The 20,555-nt window shown below is 48.2% G+C and overlaps 2 protein-coding genes across 10 annotated transcripts; one reads left to right on the top strand and one right to left on the bottom strand.

Annotated features, from left to right (window-relative positions):
- The first annotated feature begins 1,050 nt into the window (after window positions 1-1,050).
- LOC109763881 (putative kinase-like protein TMKL1) lies at window positions 1,051-4,256 on the top strand. The gene has a single exon (XM_020322750.4). The coding sequence runs from the start codon at window positions 1,887-1,889 to the stop codon at window positions 3,915-3,917; it is 2,031 nt and encodes a 676-aa protein (XP_020178339.1). The 5' UTR covers window positions 1,051-1,886; the 3' UTR covers window positions 3,918-4,256.
- A 10,216-nt stretch (window positions 4,257-14,472) lies between these two features.
- On the bottom strand, window positions 14,473-19,835 carry LOC109763870 (uncharacterized). Of its 9 annotated transcripts, XM_073507909.1 has the most exons (8): window positions 19,305-19,835; window positions 19,025-19,108; window positions 18,808-18,944; window positions 17,525-17,774; window positions 16,622-16,717; window positions 15,919-16,017; window positions 15,689-15,821; window positions 15,026-15,279 (listed from the first exon to the last, which is right to left on the bottom strand). In XM_073507909.1, the coding sequence occupies exons 1-4, from the start codon at window positions 19,383-19,385 to the stop codon at window positions 17,678-17,680; spliced, it is 399 nt and encodes a 132-aa protein (XP_073364010.1). In that variant the 5' UTR covers window positions 19,386-19,835; the 3' UTR covers window positions 15,026-15,279; window positions 15,689-15,821; window positions 15,919-16,017; window positions 16,622-16,717; window positions 17,525-17,677. The 9 variants fall into 9 exon arrangements, with proteins under 9 accessions (XP_073364007.1, XP_073364015.1, XP_073364008.1 ...); XM_073507906.1 differs by lacking the exon at window positions 15,919-16,017 and having other exon boundaries at window positions 14,473-15,586; XM_073507914.1 differs by lacking the exons at window positions 15,689-15,821; window positions 15,919-16,017 and adding an exon at window positions 17,284-17,414 and having other exon boundaries at window positions 14,473-15,279; window positions 19,305-19,814.
- Window positions 19,836-20,555: the final 720 nt, after the last annotated feature.

The following is a 20,555-nucleotide window of genomic DNA, read 5'->3' as shown; positions in this document are numbered from 1 at the left end:
GTGTAAATTCTTCGGATTCACTTCGGCGATCCTCAAGATCGAAGATGAGAAGATTTGTTGAACCAGTTTTCAAGACCGACGACCGAAGATGAAGAACAGTTCGGAAGAATCGAGGAGCATCCGCAACTTGAAGACCGGTTCAGGGGGCTACTGACGGTGTCCTGGACTAGGGGGTACTCACCATGTCGTTCCCCGATCAGGTGGATCGGGCCAAGGACCCCCATGGCGGTTCACTCATGGGCCACTTCGGGCAGCCCATGCCGCATACAAGGAGGTTTCCATAAGACTTGGCGCACAAGTTGAGGACTCTTCTAAAACCCTAGGCCTCCGGTGTGTTATATAAACCGAGGCCAGGCTAGTCAATAGAGCATCTGATATTCATTAGAACAATCTCATGGTAGATACATGTACTCTGTACTACACCCATATCAATACAATCAAAAGCAGGATGTAGGGTATTATCTCTTCGAGAGAGCCCGAACCTGGGTAAAACCATGTGTCCATATTACCATCGCTCCAAGACGCCTGGCTTAGGACCTCTACTACGAGATACGCCGGATATAGAACCGACAGGAGGGCTCCTACTTTATTCTTAGGTGTTTTTTAGTTTGTTTATGATTTGTGTCCTGCTTAGGATGGCGAGACGGCAGCGGGTCCCTGAAGATGAAATAAGGTCCTCTCCACTTAGCCCCGCGTGCAGGCGGTTCATCTTGCATTGTCGGAGGGCGTGCAAAGGTGTTTCTCTAGCAGGATTCGATTGGTGTTTGTCTTTGTGGATCCGCGTGGATCCGGTCTTCATTCGTCTATGTTCGTGTGTCTATGGATTGGATTGCAATCTACACTTCTCTTCATGAGCGAGCGACTGTTGTTGATCTGGTGCGCTGGTCCTTTGAGGCTTTAGCACGATGACTTTCTCGACTTTCTACTATAACAAGGTTTGCATGGCTCCTGTGAGGGAGAGGCGATGATGACGACGCGCCTTCGGCTTGCTTCGGTGCTTGTAGTCGTCGGTAGATGGTCTATAGACATAGACATGATTTTTATTACTTTTGAATTCCTGATGTTTTTTTTACTGATATGATGTTTGATGAATAGATCATAAGTTTTTCTAAATTGAAGCTTGGATCGTAAGTTTTTTTTTCCGCATTTGTAGTTTCGTACTGTGTCAATTAATTGGCAAGCAGGACCACGGAATGGAAGCACCGTGCAATTATGCAGTCGACACGGGAATCTCATCGGGGACGATTTGTTTGACTAATGGACAAGAGCAAGAACATAGATAGACCTTGGTACAAGTAAATTACTGTACTTGCTTAAGTTGGCGTGCGTGCGTGCGTGCACACTTGACTCTCGGCACCGTAGCTGCTGGATCACGTGCTCCCATGCTCATGTCGGAGCCACTCATGCATGTCTGGTCTTAATAAGCAACCCCAGCGCAGTACGTACTACCACGACACGTGAGTCGAGTGTGATGCTCGTACTGTTCCCCGGACATTTCACACGCACGAACGCAGCCGCGACTGTAGAGCGCGTAGCGGCTGCCGCCCACGCCCACGCCCTCTGCGCCTGCGATGCTGACCTTCGCCCCAAGGACGACCAAAGTGTGCCGTGGACGCCTCCGTTCCCATCACCAAAAAGAAAAGAAAAGAAAAATGTGCGTGTGTCAGTCAGCGCACTCGGCGCTCAGCAGGCCCGCTCGCCACTAGCAGCAGCTGGTCTGCGTGGAAGTCTAAAGACAGAACATTCACAAGGACGACTAGACGACCGACCAAGCTGCTCTGCCTCGCTTTCTTCTTTCTTGCTCCACTTCACTTCACTTGCCCACTCCAGCTCCACTCAGATTCAGCTAGCCATAGCCATAGCTCCCCCTGCACAGTGTTCGTACGATGCGCACCACAGCGCGCGCACTGCCGCGCTGCCTCCTCCTCTTCGCCTGCTTCTTCCTGCTGCGCTCCCCGTTGCTCGTCGTGGCGGCCGGCGACGTCGACCTCGTCATCGACAAGCTGAAGCCGGCGCTGCAGGGCGCGGCGGCCGCCAACGCGCAGCTCGCCACCTGGAACGCCTCCACGCCGCTCTGCCTCTGGCGCGGCCTCCGCTGGTCCACGCCCGCGGGCCGGCCGCTGCGCTGCGACGCCGCCGCCGCGCGGGCCAACCTCTCGCTCGCCGGGGACGCCGCCCTCCTCCTCACCTCCATCCGCCTCCCCGCCGCCGCGCTCGCCGGCCGCCTCCCGCCGGAGCTCGGCGCCTTCGCGGCGCTCGAGACCGTCTACCTCGCCGCCAACTCGCTCTCCGGCGCCATCCCGCTCGAGCTCGGCAACGCGCCCGCGCTCTCCGAGCTCGACCTCTCCGGCAACGCCCTCTCCGGCGCGCTCCCGCCCTCCATCTGGAACCTCTGCGACCGCCTCGCCGAGCTCCGCCTCCACGGCAACGCCCTCACCGGAGCGATTCCCGCGCCGGCCGGGCCCAACGATACGTGCGACCGTCTCCGGATTCTTGACCTCGGCGCCAACCGCTTCTCCGGCGACTTCCCGGCGTTCCTGACGGGCTTCCGTGGCCTCCAGCGCCTCGACCTCGGCGGCAACCGCCTCGAGGGACCCATACCGGAGCCCCTCGCCGCGATGAGAGGCCTCCAGATGCTCAATCTCTCTTACAACAACTTCTCCGGCCAGCTTCCTCCGGGGTTCGCGGCCTCGAGCTTCACCACGGAATCGTTCCTGGGAAACAGCCCGGCGCTGTGCGGCCCGCCGTTGCAGCAGCCGTGCGTATCCCCTTCGGGCCTCAGCTCCGGCAGCGTCGCGGGCATGGTCATCGGGCTGATGGCCGGCGCCGTCGTTCTGGCGTCGGTGTCCATCGGCTGGGCGCAGGGGAGGTGGAGGCGGAACAGGGTGAGGCGAGCGGCGGAGGAGGGGGTGGAGACGGAGGAAGGCGGCGAAGGGAAGCTGGTGGTGTTCCAGGGCGGTGAGCACCTGACGCTGGAGGAGGTGCTGAATGCGACGGGGCAGGTGGTGGAGAAGGCGAGCTACTGCACGGTGTACAAGGCGAAGCTGGCGGACGCCGGCGGCAGCATCGAGCTCCGGCTGCTGCGCGAGGGGAGCTGCAAGGACGCGGCGTCGTGCGGGCCGGCCGTGCGGCGCATCGGGCGCGCGCGGCACGAGAACCTGGTGCCGCTCCGGGCCTTCTACCAGGGCCGGCGCGGCGAGAAGCTGCTCGTGTACGATTACTTCCCGCACCGGACGCTCCACGACCTCCTCCACGGCGGCGGCGGCCTCGAGGGCAGGCCGGCGCTGACGTGGCCGCGGCGGCACAAGATCGCGCTGGGCGCGGCGCGCGCGCTGGCGTACCTGCACGAGAGCCGGCACGGGGACGCGCCGGTGGTGCACGGCAACGTGCGGTCGTCGAACGTGCTGGTGGACGAGTACTTCGTGCCGAGGATGACCGAATACGCCGTTGTCGGCAGGCTGCTGGTGCCGTCCGCGGCGGAGGCCGTGCTGTCGGCGGCGAGGGCGGACGGGTACTGCGCGCCGGAGCTGCAGACGATGAAGCGATGCGCGCCCCGGACGGACGTGTACGCGTTCGGGATACTGCTGCTGGAGCTGCTGATGGGGAGGAAGCCCGCCCCGGCGGCGAACGGGGGCGACGACCTGCCGTCGCTGGTGAAGGCGGCGGTGCTCGAGGAGACGGCCGTGGAGGTGTTCGACCCGGAGGTGGCGAAGGGCGTGCGGAGCCCGGCGGAGGAGGGCCTCGTGCAGGCGCTGAAGCTGGCGATGGGCTGCTGCGCGCCGGTGGCGGCGGCGCGGCCGAGCATGGCGGAGGTGGCGCGGCAGCTCGAGGAGAGCCGGCCCAAGGCCAGCCGGTCGGCGCTGTACAGCCCCGCCGAGACGAGGAGCGAGGCCGGCACGCCGACGACCGCCGCCTAGCGGTATAGCTTAGCTTTTACGATGCCCGGTGAATTGTGGACGTGAATTGTCCATGATGCATGCTGGTCGATCGCCATGCCGACAGCATTGATGGGTTTGTTTCTGCTTTGATGGATCAGTCAGGAATCCTAGGTGTTCCTACTTCAAGATGCGTAGGAGTACAACTCATAAGGCCCTGTTGGGTTTCTAAGTCCTAGGATTTTTTTTAGTCCCAACTTATAAGTCTCAAGTCCCTAAAAAGTCCCTACATGTTTGGTTCCTGGAACTTATAAGTTCCTATAAGACCATATTACAACTATAAGTCCCTATAAGACTCTTAAGGAGAGTCTTATTTCATAAGTCTCAAATGCCCACTTTAAGTCCCTATAAGTCCCTCCTGTTTGGTTTAGATGGGACTTATAGGGACTTTTTTAAGTCCCTAAACCAATAAGTCACGGGAAACAAACACCCTCTTAATTGGAGAGAAATGCCGAGGCATGGTTATGTTCGTGCATTGACCAATTGCGCCCGAGATCACTGCACTGACCGACAGTGGAAGTACTAGATTCGTAGAATGAGATGAAACTTTTTTTCTTTTGACGCAGAAAAAGTATGCTTTTGTCTCTCAAGTTTACCGAAACTCTATATTTGAACTTTAGTTGACGCTAGAGGACAAGTTTAGTTGTTAAAACCTGACAACTTTGTTCCATTTCAGTTTTTTGTCAGAAAATTGTCATGTTTGTCAACCTCGCGTGAATTAAAGTTGCGATAAAAAACGTTCAAATTACCATGCTTAAAAATCCAAATGTTCGGGATTTATCATTTCCGTAGAAGTTATTGTCCACAATTAGTCGCTCATGTCTCATAACTGAATAACTTTTGTCAAAAAAATCACATCAGATTGGAAAACTGGTCACATGTCCACTTAAAATGACGTGAGCCTCGGTTGTCAGTTGCTTACCCCTTCACCTCTTTGGCTTATAGAAGGGGTCCATTGGCTGACTCCAGTCATCTTCAATTTCTAGCTCGGGGCATAGAACAGACGAGCCGAGGGCACCTTCATTATTCCCTTGCACGACAATGCCCGTCGATGAAGATGTACTGACCGTTGCAGCTCATCGCATGCGGGGGAGGTGGGCTCGACACACAGAAGCCACGAAAAGAGGCAATCTTGCACGCAAGAGGTGTGGCTATGGCAGGGCATCGCGGGGCAAAGGCAAGCATCGCTTCCCCAGTGAAACTGATGATGAGCGATTGTTTGGTCGGACCTCCTGGGGATATTGCCATGAGGAATTGGAGGGGGATAGCCACAAGCACTCGGCATGGCCGGGGAATTGCCAGCGGGTAATTTTGCCGGAGGGGAACAAGGGGAGCTTCCCTGCTAGATCCCTCAAACTAGGAGGTTGCTGGAGGATGAAGAGGAAGATTGGGAGGGTCAGTACTGCTCAAGGTGGCTGGGAGGAATCATCTCTAGACCGTGTGCTAGGAGAAGAGGACGTGGTTGGCGATAGAGTGGCCCACGACACCGACCGCAAAGGGAGAATGGGAAGAAGCGCCGTTATTGTGGGTGCCTAAGGGCGGCGGGAACACGGTGGTGCGGAGAGGCACGCGGCAAAGGTCGGGAGAGGTTGCTTTGGTGGCGGCCACTTGATGCAGGCAAGGTCCACAACAAGTGGATCTGGAGCTCGGGGCGAAAACCATAGACACATGATCGGTTTTCTAGCAAATCTAATTTTATATCTGGTTTTGAAACATGGGGACTAAATATCATTCGAAAAAATCTTGAGGGTCCAAATGTAGATTTTCGGTGAAGGTGAGGGGCCAAAAAACATACTTTTCTCTTTGGCAAATTGCAGTTGCAGGTGTTTTTTGGGGACCGCACCTCCCATTTTCTATTACCTGACATAACGAAAATACAACTCTGGGCGAAAGATATGCGAGGCGAGAAAGGTATATAGAGAGAGTTCGAGTATTGCCTATAGACAACAATGGTACATCCACCAAATATTATGGGTTTTTTATGGAGTGATAGTGACTTGCCAGGTTGGATTGGATTAAGGGGGAAAGAGATGGGCCCCACCCTCCGTGAAATTCGGGGGGGGGGGGGGTGAGGATAATTTTGAGGAATGCCCCTAATATTCCTGTAACAAGCCCGTTAGTTTACCATTTTTTTGTGCATACTCATAATCCGTTCGTGCATTACGGAGTGAAAACATGACATCACTATCAGATTGTGCAAAGTGCAATGACCAACATCCAAAATAAAAATGTGATGTGTTGTTTAAAGTTGATTTTGAGAAAGACTATGACAATGTTAAATGGCTTTCTGTTTTTCAAATGTCGAAAATTAAAGGAATTCCTAGTAAATGGATTGATTGGATTATGGGGACCATCAGAGGGGGTAATGTGCGTATTAAAGTAAATGATAATCTTGGACCATATTTTCGAACTCATAAAGGGCTAAGGCAGGGGGTTCCTTGTCTCCTTTGATCTTTAGCAGCAGATGCACTGGCAATGCTGACGAATAATGCTAGGAAAAATGGTCTGATCAAAGGCTTGTTACATGATAATTTAGTGGGTGGTGTTAACATGCTGTAGTATGCAAATGACATCATTTTTCTTTCGCGAGATGATTTTGATAGTGCACATAATTTGAAATAAATATTATGTTTGTTTGAGCAGATGTCTGGGCTGAAAATCAATTTTCATAAAAGTGAATTGTTCTTGTTTGGAAAAGCCATTGATAAACAAGAGGGGTATTCTGAAATCTTTACTTGCCCTCCGGGGGGCTCCCTTTGAAATACTTAGGCCTCCCCATAGATAAAAAAGAATTAGGATACATTGGAAACCTCCAGAGGAAACAATGGAGAATAAATGTGGTACATGGCAGGGGAGGTTTTTAGCTAGCGCTGGTAGGATTACTCTGATTCAATCCTCACTGACTGGTATTCCCTATTACATGATGTCATTCTATGGATTGTCTGTTGGGGTGAATAAGAGAATGAATTTTTTTAGGGCTAGATTATTATGGCATGAAAATATTGATAAGAGAAAATACCATCTAGTTAAATGGTCTGAAGTGTGTAAACCTAAAAACATGGGGGTTTGGGGATTCAAAATCTGGCTTTGATGAATAAAGCCTTGTTATGTAAATGGCGGCGGAAAACTTACAACAAAGAAGTGGTGTGGCAGGAATTGATTTTCAATAAGTATGTTAAAAATGCTTGTATCACTAGTATCAGGCATAAGAAAGGAGATTCTCAGTTCTGGTCTGAGCTATTAAAACATAAAGAGTTATTCTGTTCTTAGTGTAGATTTGTTGTGGGGAATGGGAGAAATGTCAAAATTTGGGAATATTTGTGGTTGTGGCCAAAGTCTCTGAAAGATAGCTTTCCTAGACTGTACAATATTTGTTTTGACAAAAACAAATCAGTTGCTGATGTGCCGGGGGAGGGTTTGGACACAGTCCGCTTTAGAATAACCTTATATGGTGAGTCTTTGGAGCTATAGGAACACGCCAAAGAGGCTTGTAGGGCATTTAGATTGAATGATCAGAAGGACCTGGTGAGATGGACATTGACTGGAATGGAAAATACACTATGATATCTTGCTATAGGTTTATGATACAAACTTGGATAGTTATCCACATAAATTATTGTGGAAAATCAAGATGCCCCTGCGCATCGAAGTCTTTATGTGGCTGACCATGAGGGGGGTCATTCTTACTAAAGATAACTTGATTCATAGGGGGTGGCTTGGAAATAATAGTTGCGCTTTTTGTGGGAGGGAAGAAAATATTAATCATCTCTTTTTTCATTGTTTTGTTGGGAGGATGTTGTGGATGGTAATGAAATGTGCTTTTAACATGCATGATATTCCTGATAACATACAACAGATGTTGGGAATATGGATACTTTTTTTAACAAAAATGATAGAGATCTTATGGTAGTTGGTGTTTCTGCTATAGTTTGGACTCTTCGGAAACTTAGAAATAAAGTGGTCTTTGAGAATAATAGGGTTTTCTGATCCCTGTGTTCCAGTTAATCTGATTGTGAAAATATTTACATGATTGAAATGTCTTGCAGAAAAACCCAGAAAGAATAAAGGAAATGACGGCGGGCGTAAGACAAGTTGAACAGGTTGCTGAGGAGGTCTTCAGAGTAGCACACGGCTAGAGAGCGAGGGCAGCAGGAATAGAAGGCCGAAGCTGTTCTTCCTATCTCTAAGTGTGCTGTCTTCGATGAAGAGCTTCCTTGTGTTTCCTGCTAGCTTGTTTTGTATCGTTTTGTCGTTGGACTACCGTATGGGTGTCTTTAGTTGTCCTATTTTGTTGATACTTGCTGCTGTGGCAGTTCTACTTCCGGTCTGTTCCCCGACGTCTGTATTGGGGTGGTAGGTCTGTCTAAAGGGTTGCCGGGAGGGGGGGATGGTTCCTTTTCTTGTGGTGTTCCTGTCTTAACCGTAGTGCCTTTTTTTTAGTTTACCTTCTAGTATGTAAGATGAAGACATTGTGGTTTTTTTAATGGAAATCGGAGAGGGAGCTCTCTTTTTCAAAAAAAAAACATCCAAAAAATATAAAGAAATAGGTGACTCAACGAGAGCGGTTGTCCTGGACACGACTACCTTGCCCGTTGCAATCTCACCCAAGGCTAATATCTTGGTATCCACGTGAAAGCTATTATTTAACGAATACACACAAACTTTATTATCGCTTCCATTGTGCGTACGTTTGGGCCGGCCCAACATAGCTTGTTTCCAGTTTTGAAAAGGTTTTAGAACCTTCCCTAACCGTTTTACTTCTTTTTCATTCTTTTTTCTCCTTTTTATTTTTTCTTTGATTTTCCCTTTTTATTTTTTAACAATTTTCAAATTTGTGAACATTTTTTAAGATAGTGAAATGCTTCGGAAATCATGAGCATGTTTCAAATTCGTGAACATTTTTTTTGAAATCCTGAATATTTTATAATTCATGACAATTTTTTGAAACTCATGAACATTTTTATGAATCAGTGAACATTTTTTAATCGATGATGTTTTTTGAAATTTGGGAACAAATTTTGAAATTAACGATTGTTTTTTGAATTTCAAGAACATGTTTAAAAATCATGAACATTTTCTGAACACGGGAACTTTTTCCTTTCACGATTTTTTTGTGATACTATGAACATTTTTTGAATAAGCAAGCATGTTTTACCATTCGTGAACTTTTTTTGAATTCACAAACAATTTTTAAATATATGATGTTTTTTATAATCACAAGCTTTTTTATATTTCGAACATTTGAAAAAAATCACATTTTGTGGAATTTTAGAACCTTTTTTAATCCCGAATTATTTTAAAGAAAAATAAAACTAAAACAGAAAATATAAAATGACAATAAAAAAGAAAAAAAGAAAAAATAACAGCGCATCCAGCTCAGCTAATGAGCCGGCCCAAAGTGGTACGCCGGTGTGGAAGGGAGGCCAGCGCGCAGGGTGCTAAATAGGAGGTCCCAATGGAGATTTTTTTTTGTGAGAAATACGTAGGTCCCAAAGGAGATAACGTGGACATGGTTGGCTGGTAGGCTAGTAGATGATGACAACGATGCGAGGCCTATTTGAGTGTGCAAGACACTGGGGCCACGCGGGCCAAACATCATGGGCATAGTCACGCACTTGTTTCCGAACTGATAGATCATGAGAATGCACGGTGGACATCTAAAAAAAATGAGAATGCGCTGGAACACAAACCTCATTGAGCAAGTTTTCTTACCGTATGATGCAGCGGCCATATTGAGAAATCTTGTGTGTACTCGGGCCATGAATGATTTTTGGTCATGCGGTTTTTGAAAATAATGGAATCTTCTCAGTTCGGTCAATGTATAGGATGATCGTGGAAACGAAAAAGAGGAGGGAGGATTGGTTGGAGGAGTGAGCTGGGTCCTCAAAATTCTGAAAACGAGCGTTCCTGGAAAACTTTGTGGAAAGTGACAGTCCCGGCAAAGCAAAATTCTTGTGGCGTTTGTCAAACAATTCACTACCAACAAAGGATGTATGCAAGGACAGAAATATGTCGAATCACGAGGAGTGTTCTGCGCACGGACCACAAGACTCTTGGAGACACAGTTTACTCGAGTGCAATATGGCGAGGTGTGTTTGGGCATTAGTGGACCATGACCTCCTAGGGCATACGATAGCCATGTCAGAGCCTTTCGCCCGTGCTTGGTTATTCTCAATGATGGATGTGTTGAATCACGATGAGTTAACAAGGATGACGATCATTTTATGGGCTATTTGGTATGCGAGGAGAAAACTCATTCACGAAGGTATAAATCAAAGTCCATATGCTATGCACAATTTCGTTATTAACTTCATAGCTGACTTTGATCAGTTGAGTGCACGGCCAGAACCTCCACTACAGACGGCTCCTGCACAAGCAAACCAAAATTTGAAGTGGATCCCGCCGGTTCAGGGTTCCATAAAGATTAATGTTGACGCTGCAATTTCCACCAACCATAATGTTGGTACGGCTGCTGCCGTGTGCCGGGACAGTGATGGCGCTTATTTGGGCTCTTCCATGCTGGTCATTCACGGGTTGTTGGATCCACCGGCGCTAGAAGCTATTGCATGCAGGGAAGGCCTTTTTTTGGCGCAAGATCTTGGGATGGTTCATCTACATGTCCCTTCGGATTGCAAACAGGTAGTACATCATATACATCAGAGAGTTGAAGGGGACTGCGACATCATCATCAGAGAGATTTTAGATATTTCTCATTCCTTTGCATCTTGTAATTTCTTTTTTGAACCTCGAGCTGTGAACTATGAAGCTCACAGGCTAGCTAGGTTTGGTGTTTCTCTCCCGGTTGGGAGGCATCTTTGGCAGGGTACTCCTTATGACCCAGTTGTAATTCCTGCAACCATTTTAGCAGGGCCGTCTCCAGGAATTCGGGGGCCCGGTGCGAAATGCAAAATAAGGCTCTAAAAATTCTAGAATAGATGTTTTCTTATAAAAAGAAAAAAGAATGAATTCAAACACTCCATAAATTATAGGCTTATACAGTACCAAGATAAAAAAAACTGTACTCTAAATTTTAAACGAGCAACTAGCTTGGAAATTGGTGTGTGACAACTTGGTCAACTAGCCTAGTAGTACTATATATCTTCTCTAAACAAATGGATTGATAAACTGAAGCGTATGCACACTAATCATTCAACAGGACAAAATACTAAATTAAATAGGGAATCAGTTTGAGCACACCTTGTGGACGGATCGCGGATGTCCTCACCTAGGCCTCGGATACCGGCGACAAAGAAAACTGTGGAATGAATTCTTCATGCGGGCAGTGCAGCGGGTTGTTTCTCCGGGCAGGAAGCAAAGTGACAACGACGCTCCGTCTCCCCGCGCCGCCGCCGCCGCCGCACTTCGTCGGTTCAGCTCTCGTGAGGGCCCTTTTTTCTCTTCCGAGCAGACCGCGCGGGGCTTTGGACGGCCCTGCATTTTAGCTAATCAATAAAGCTTGGCAAGCTTTTCTTAGAAAAAAAACTTGTCCGCATATTTGTGCCTTTTTTTGAGAAACTTTTATGCTCGCCCTTCCTTCTTTTCTCTTCCCCATTCTTCTCATGGAGCCCGCCCGCCCACCCAAATAGATGTTTCTTGTAATGTCGCGGTCCCTCTCGCTTCCTTCAAGTTTTACGGGTGGTCTGTTGGGTTAAAGACCTTTTGAAGAAACGAAGAAGATGTCTTATAAAATTATTATAGCTGCTTGAAATTTGCACTCATTCACAAAGAACATGCTAGCAAGTAAAAAGACCAACTCTCAAAAGTAAAACCATGATTCACATCATTTGTACACCATATGTTGCATGGTCAAAAACCAACTACCCGTTGTCCGGGTAAAAACAAAATCTTTCTTTTTACAAAACATGTACATCACATACAAACTATGTAATGTCAAATGGCGAGCACTAGGCCTGGCATGGAGCGGCTCTTGGGTCTGGGCGATTGGCTCTCCCATATGGCCCACACCACGTCCTCAGCCGTCTGGCCTAGATTCCTGACGGTGACAGACGTGTTGAAGTACTCACGGAAGCTGGTGATGACGCCGCCGCGGAGGCACCACACATGCACCCAGTAGTCGTGCTCGCCGGTCCACCCCTCCGCCACAACCCACCGGCCATCCATGGTGCCGCCGACCTCCGAAACCCGTGTTGGCGCGAACCGAAACGCTGCAGCACCCGCCGCCTCGCCGGTCAGCATGCGTCGCATGTGTTGGCACCGGCGCGGCCCATGGAACCACCAGTCTAGGTCCGTTGCCAGCAGTGCCGTCACGGCCGCCGCGTCACCACGGGCCAGGGAAGCGTACAGGGACTCTACCACCTCGCGGTTGGACTTGGACGGCGCGTGCTTGCCCATGGTTAACTACAGTGCGAGTGCAAACAGGAAAAATGAGTAGCCTAGTGTCCTGCACTTGAGATGGGAACTTGAGAGAGCTGAGTGTGTGTTGAAGAAGAAGGTAGGCATACGTATATATAGGCTGGTGTGTGCAACCTGACTGGCAGGCCGGGTAGTAGAGGGCATAAAATTACATGTATAACCATTCTCTCGCTTTTATGCACGCACTGACGCACATGAACAATCTGTGGTTCGGTGATATCTATGAGTTGCTATTTTATTTTTAATTTGCCGAACTGTATGTCGTTCTCTCGATGGAGGACTGTGGGAAGAGTACAGTATCAGAACGCCATATTTGATCTTTGCAACCGAGCCATTTGCGGTTAATTATTCGGACTGTGGGAGGAGCACGCAAGATGTAGTAAATAATGTGTATGTCTTGTACAATGCTATTCATAATTTTTATTGCATAGGCCTGTAAAAATATTTTGTTTTTGGTTTGGAGTGGAACACAAGACGCTTCGGGGTAGATATCCCTGTCTGTCGTTTTCTTTTTGAATAGAAAAAGTAAATGTCCCTGTATATGTCTATACACTTCCAACTAAAGCATGCGAGATTAGGGGTAAGAATCACGGTACATTTGCACATGCCACGCATACACAATATATGCCCTTTGTCACTTTCACTAATCTGCATAGTAAAACAAACAAGTTAGACTCACCTTCTGTTCGAGTTAGGAATTGACAAAACGGGATGTAATTGTCATGGACGAAGCAGTGAATACTACGATATTGAGGTATCTCCAACGGCAACCTGCAAAAAAAAAAAAAAAAACCCCGCATCCGTCTGCAGACAGGAGGGGACCAGTCCGCGAACACGGATGCGGGAGACATCCATCCAACGCTAGCCGCATAAATTTCAAACCGCATTTTAACTAACCGGATGAAATTCATGCAAACCGACCGATATTCATCAAAGTTTGGATAGAAAATAGCATGAATCATCCACACATAGAATGTAAACTAAGTCTAGTACAACAAGGTCTCGAATTCGACTAGATCCCGGATGTCCAACAAGTTTTTCAACGGATCATGTCCTCCCGCACATACTTTCCCTTTAACTTCATCCAACAGTGTGTGCACGTAAATGGCCGTACCGTTGACCTGTGGTACAGCACGGCGACCCATGCGGGCTACATATAATGTGTAGATCAACATTGAGTGAATGAATCAATCAACAAGGTTAGCAAGAGGAAGTAAAATTTACCATCTCCTCCGCGTGCAATGGCCACCTTGCCTCGAGCTGACTGACCAAGTTGCAGAACTTGATGACGCTGACCTGAATAGCGTGCCAGTGATAAGACAATGACGTTGCATGGTCGCATGATGTACACATTGTAGGGCGCAATGTGCTTTCCCGCGTGAAACTTTTCATGCACTTGCTCCCAGAAGGGCGGTCCTCTGGTCCTTCTATGAAATCCACGAATACGGCCAACCACGCATCGGACAAAACTCATCCTCCATGGTCGAGTAGCCCACCATCTTTTCTACTCTAAAAAACGACATAGCATTTGAAAATAAGCTCAATGACATTTGACCGAACACCTGCCGGGCGTGGTGTCTGCCACGGAGGTCGTTGACAGGGGGCAGATCGTACCTGGGTACAAACGGCTCCAAGCTGAAAGCTCCGTCGGAACGGCGAGCGGGTGTGTCGGTGCTGGTTGCGGACGTCCGACAATGCCTCTGTGGCGGTCAGAGACAAACAACAGCGGCGGCGAAGGTGGAGGGTGCGGATGCAAAGTAAGGGGGAGAAGGGGCGGAGTGGAAGGCAATGGGACCGGGAGGGGGGATTGGGTAGGCCGGGGGTGTCGGAGTCCTACGTTTCGGGTGTTCGGACGTCCGCAAACCTCCCACACTTTTGTCTTCAATTTGTGGTTGAAATCGCGGTCCAGATAATTGCGGGAGATTTACGGGTCCGCCTTGGAGATGCCCTTAATAGTTACTAGAGGTTGGGGCGCGCCTCCTGGCCGTACCTGTGCGTGCAAGTCTAGCTTTCATAGTTCCGAACGTGCTTATTTGATCCAGAGAAGCACAGCCAGCGTAGATAAGCTACAGATGTTGAAGAGAAAAGTGCACACCTGTGCGTTGCCAGATAGGCAACCGCAGTTTCCACTGATTTTTAGCTCTAATTGCACAACACATGCATGTACAGTGGACACATACTTGAATTAATGACAGTAATACAGGCAAAATCCATTAGAGGTGGAAGTATATTAATCTTAGGGGGTGGCAGCAGGTTATATACCTGGTTAGAAGATGCATTACATGCGATGGTTGTCCAAAAGTGAATCAAACTCAGCAAATAAACAAGCAATCTAAAGAGGATGTATCTACCAGATGCTCCACTCTATGTCGTTGTATTTCAGCCACGAGACTTGCCGCTGCAGCTTCATCTGCACGCTCCGCCAACCCCATCGTGCCGATGCTCGCCTTCATCATCGCCTGCTCGAGCAGCTCCTCATCTGCTTCATCATCAGATCGCCATCGCAGTAGAGCCCTCGACGCAGCCCACAACCTCTCACGGTAGCCGCGGAAGATGTAGCGGTCATCGCCATTCCCGCTTGTCGTAGTGCAGCCACCTGTTGGGACTGCCTTTGGCCACGCGACTTTGCCAGTGTCTTGAGCAGGCAGAGGCAGCATCGGCGTTCAAGCTCAGTTCTACATCAAATGACATCGTTGCCCACCAAATCCAGCAAGAAGTTAAAGTGCGGATGCCGCAAACGCCGTGAATCCAAACTTGCCATTAGTGTGCTGTAGATCCATGTGTTTGATAAAGGGAAATAACAGACTGAGCACAAACATGATATAAACTTCGTCACTGCAAATTGGAGTCCATGGCCCTGTAATTTCAAACGGCAGATTCACCACAGTTATAGCAGAATTTTTTGAAGCCCATCACCTTCATCAGAGAAGTTCTTCAGACTATGCTCTCGCTCCATGCAGAGCAAGCAGATCTGAAAATAACAGAAAGATATCACAGTTTCTAAGAGGAAGTGAAACTGAAATCTCAGCTTGCTAATGCACACTTGTTGACAATCTTGGCTGAGAATGACAAATTTGCTTTAATACAATAACAAGTAATAACAAACAACATAGAAGACATCACAAGGAGATGATCGAGCTATTTTAGATCTTAAGGGCATGAATACTACAAAATGGGTGAATCTTGTAACAGATAACTTCAACAGTTTGTTGAATATTTGAGAATGCAGTTTCTAGTCGCACCAGGCAAGATTCATACGCAAAAGGGGCTTCAAACACCTAACTTGGCCAAAAAGGCAGGAAAGGCAAGTAAAATGAACAAGGGACCAAACAGTTCGAGATCAACTGCTTTCCACTCATAGACCTAGTAGAAAATAATACCAGCGTGTGATCATCCAACAGAGCAGCACAATCACCAAATAACTCCAAGGTGCTTCAAATGAGGATAGAAGATTATGCCAAATAAACATATCCATAAGATTGCACATATCAGCAAAAAAATAAACCTTGACATCTGTTCAACAGCCATGGGAAAACAGTTATTAGACTGATTAAAGAAGAGAAGTAGGTCATTTCTAGGGGGGAGAAAGAGAGAGAGAGAGAGCACCAACTGGTTTCATCGTTGAAAAATATTTCCTAATATGTTCGTTGGCTTCATCACAAACTGAGCTATGTCAGACAATATGAATCTCATCCAGATCTCAGAACATCTGGAGAAATTAAATATTTGTTGCATCAAATTTTTACGGTTTTGAGAATGTGACAATTCATGGGTCCATCGGAAAGAACATAAATAATACTTAGATGTATGCACGGTGCATTACTACTAATATAAAAGAATTAGGCTTCGATTCCCATTTCTCTTATCCTACATTAGCAAATTTTGGGTTAGGATAAAATCATGGGTTTTCCCAAAATAAAATTAACAAGCCCAGCAAGAAAGAAATCATTAGAATTCAAGCTTATCAGACAATCAGGCACTTCCGTTGGCATGTCAACAATCAGACTGAACAAACCTACAGTCCCCAATTTTCCCTCTAAAAAATGTGTAATGTTAGTAAAGGGAGTAAAATAAAATGTTGTGCAAATCAGCATCCAGAAAATTCATAGAAGCAATGCAATGCAGCAAAGAGGAACAATAAACTTAATGTGTAAAATTCATCTTGAGACCGCTATACTTTCCCCAGGAGCCAGAAAAGCTAGTCATATCACACACACATTTAGGCAAGCAAATTACTTCGACTGAATCAATTTCTTTGCATATATGGCATAAAGGCATCTAGAGAAAAAAAAAACCTGATGATGTTAGTTTACCTTGCCAAGCTCATGAAATCCATCTAACTGATTAAGAAGCTCCATCACCGTGCGCTGGATCTCACGGTCGTTACTGGTTCCTCACTAAATCATGTCCTACCAATTGCATCGATTTAATCCATGAAGATAATGCATGGCTAGAAATAATAATTTGAAGAAGATGAAACAAAATTTGTGGGCAGCATAAATAAACTAAATGGTGATATAAGTTTAAAGATCTAAGAAATGCATTTGTACTTATATTCAGATCAGTTTGATTTCTTCTTGTTGGGCAAAACTGATACTGAGATCTGAAGTTTAAAATTTTATAGTGTTGGACCGGAATATATTTAGATGGCACAACATCTCAGTCAAGGGAACTATCAAGTCATAGCTTGCATCTCAGCAACAGTAGATGCATAACCATCTGCCACCATGTGTGTCTTACAGATAATAAGGGAATTAAGCTTAAGACCAATTAACTTTGCAAAAAGAAAGCCGGAGCAAAACTTATGTGGTGATCGCGTGCATAGCTGAACATTTATCTGATTAAACGAGCACTTTCTCCAATATATTTGTCAATTATAGCACTTGACAGAATCTGGTTTTAGACAATACGTCAGTGTAATGTAATACTCGCATAATGAAAATACCAAGTACCATCAATCAAGTAAAAACAACACCTCCAAAAGTTAGCATCGATGTTACTGGCGAGAGCCCTTGCTAATACTGTCTTGCCGGTTCCTGGTGGGCCATAGGGTAGAACACAGCATGCATATCTTTACTTCTTCAACTTGCAGAAATAAAGTGGATCCTAAACACATTTGTTGTTGAATTTACCTTCGGGGGTCAGGCAATAAATATCACGTTGCAGGCCCTGTCAAGCGTGCAATTAAGAGACGAGCATGTGAAGCAACGGTTTACCTGCTTAAATTGGTTGAGGGGCTCGTCGCTACGACCGTGGAGAGCAGACTAAATCCGCTCACCGTCGAGAAAATTCAAGGACCATTAGTGCATGTAGACTACGAATGCTGCATCGTGGGCGGCGGCGGCAACTGTGCCAGCGGCCATGAGTGCCTAGTCGAGGCCGTCGGCGAAGTTGAATAGCCTCCAAAAGGAGATCGCGCCGGGAAGGGGCTCGACCTCGTCCTCATCCACATCCTCGTCGGCGGACCTGTACAGTTTGAGCCTACTGATAAATCTTTTCGCCAACACATTTTAAATCTTACTATCTTACACCTGTCAGTGTATTCGTAAAATGCATAGTTCAAATAGAGTAACGTAGTCTTGGCTTGCATGCTGACTCTTTCATTCATGTCCTAAACCATTGGGTCAATTCGACAGACGCAGCTCCGAGACTTGTTCGCCACACAAGATTGGACCATCGAGAGAAATGCCAGGCGTGCCGAGCCTAACTCTGGCCAGCATGGCGTGCACCGGCGGTGCAGAGCAGAAAGCCAGCGCACCCTGGGCCTGGAGAGATCACATCGACTGTCGACCTGCTGCTAGCAAACGTCTGCTCATCCGGTCTGCAAAACTACAAGGAGGCCTTCCCCCTGAGGACGTGAGAGTCTCTGCTCGGCACCCTGACCACGAGAAGCTTCCATCAACAACATTACAACAACAGCAGACCCAAGGCCGGGGCTGCTGGCTGTTTTTTTGCACTGGAAATAGCCAAGTCTGGTTGCATGGTTTGGTACTCTGGTTGAAGTGGTGTCCGTGTCGGATGCAGCTTGGACAGAAGAGGCATTTTTTGTTGGTAGCATTGGTGCTGCTGGGCCTTGCCCATGCCTTGGGCGGACGATTCGGCTGGTCGCGAACTCGCCATGACAGGAGTGTGCAGCCCAGGAGATGCAAAGCCAAAATGGCCAATTGGAGCGAGGAACGAGGCCCCGGGTGATGCAGGGTGGCGCAGTGACAGGCGACCTTGGTTCTATTCATGCTGCCAGACTGCCATTTCTTGCACTGTCCTAAAGCATTATCCTAGAGACGGGGCCGAATGGCTGTTACTACATAGAATTAATAGCGTTTTGCTATAGTAAACTGACTATTAACTCCGCTGCTAACCAAAAGGGACATCCATGCTCCGAACTGACTTTATTAAGCATCACACCTATACATATGCAATGCTCCTCTGTATCGAGATATATTACAGAGGCGAATTTCCAAAAGAATCGAGCAGAAGAAGAAAACAGAAAACGACTCGCCTGTTAATTCGACATGGAACAATCTGGTGCCTCGGTCTTGATAACTCTGGTGTAGTACGAGCCACAGGCGGCGCATTTGTGATACAGCCAGTGGAACCAAGAAAGCCCTTTTTTCCGCAGTCGTTACAGAGTATATCCTGGAGCAATCAGGCAGAGCGGCAGCGTAAATCCTTCAGTCAATGGAAAGAACGAAATCAGAATGAGAGAAATAGTGTACCTGGCATCGGTTCCGGTATATTCCAAAATACACCTCAGGAAGCTCTTCTGCAGCCAGCAAGCCGTCGAGCATTCCAAAATACACCTACAGAGAAACAGAGGATATGGACTTCACATTAAATTTGTTCGCTTTGCTTTTAAAAGAAATGTGGCATTAATACAGAGGAAATTGTTAACTCGAAAACAATAGCTTCTGAAATTTCTAAATTTCATGAGATAGAAGACCACAATCATCAGAGGGAAATGCAGAAACAGTTTTGGCATCAAGTGGCGCAACTTACCGTCATATCTCCCAAGGATTTGCTGCAGATTGGACCCTCCCGAATCCCAACACCAGCATCTCCCCGCCGACTCGTCTTCATATGCCGACGGCGACTCTGGCAACTCCGAGACGTCGGACAGCGGCGGGAACGGCCCGTGGGCACGGGATCTTCTCTACCTGACGGCCTTGTGGCGGCTCAGGCGCAGCTGCCAGCCCCGTGCTCCTTCAGACGAGGGGAGAGGCGGTCAAGGAGGAGGGGATGGTGGAGGGCTGGAGCTCGGCTATGAGAGAGGAACGGGGACGACAAGGCGAGGAGAAGTGGCGGACGCGGCGGCGCCGGGGCGCGGAAGAGTGATGCGGACGCGGACGCGGACGCGGCGGAGGTAGGAGACTCGCACTCTCTTTCTCCCCAGATCCGACGAGGCGACGACGACGATGGAAGAGAAGAGGCGGCGGCTGCGTTGGCGTGCGGTGCGAGAGGTTGCGTGTGCGGGGACAACGAGAGAGGTGGGTTGCGTGCGCTGCGCTCGATACTGGAGGAAGTTGCCTCGAAATTTCCTGCGCTGATTAATATATTTTTCCTTTCACCAGCGACGGTAAATCTTTGGACGTGGCATAGGCGAGGAGTCGCCCTTACCGCCACTAACGTCGTGATGGTTCGACCTTCCTCGATCCCACGAGAACCATCGCGCGATGGGCCACGCCCGACCTTCCCCACCTCTCCTACGATCGCACCGTGATTCTTTCCCGCACACAGAAAAAAAAAACTCAAAAAAGCGACGAAGGAAACAACCGCGACCCACGATCGCACGTCCCAGGCCCATCTCCCCCAACCCCTTATTCCGCGACCCATCGTCCTCCTACCTCGAGCCGCCGCTCCTCGTGCCTGGTGCGATGGCAACCCTCGCTGGAGGCTCCCACGTTCTCAGTTCTCACGCAAGCTGCCGCGCCCTCCCCGCTATGCGCCATTGGATCCTCCCGTGTTGACCTCCTCACTCAAAAAGTCGACTGGGCCGCCATTAATTGAAGTATGCAGTCTAGCGCCTCTACCTTGCCCCCATCCTCCACGCTCCCCAATTTCTCCAGCCAAATGGGGGATGTTAGCGACGACATAGAGTGTCTTAGCCAGTAGGTCTGCCTCACACCTCCTCCTCCTACCCCCTCGGCCAGGTCTAGCTGGCGTGGATGCTATTGCAGGACCCACATGGCGTGCACCTCCTCGATCCAAATCAATCCTCTACCTTGTCTTTGAGTACAGGATACCGACCTC

Source organism: Aegilops tauschii, chromosome 2 (genome assembly GCF_002575655.3).
Source record: "Aegilops tauschii subsp. strangulata cultivar AL8/78 chromosome 2, Aet v6.0, whole genome shotgun sequence".
NCBI lineage: Eukaryota > Viridiplantae > Streptophyta > Magnoliopsida > Poales > Poaceae > Aegilops > Aegilops tauschii.
Note: the sequence above shows the minus strand (reverse complement) of the source record. Positions and strands in the feature narration are given on the sequence as shown.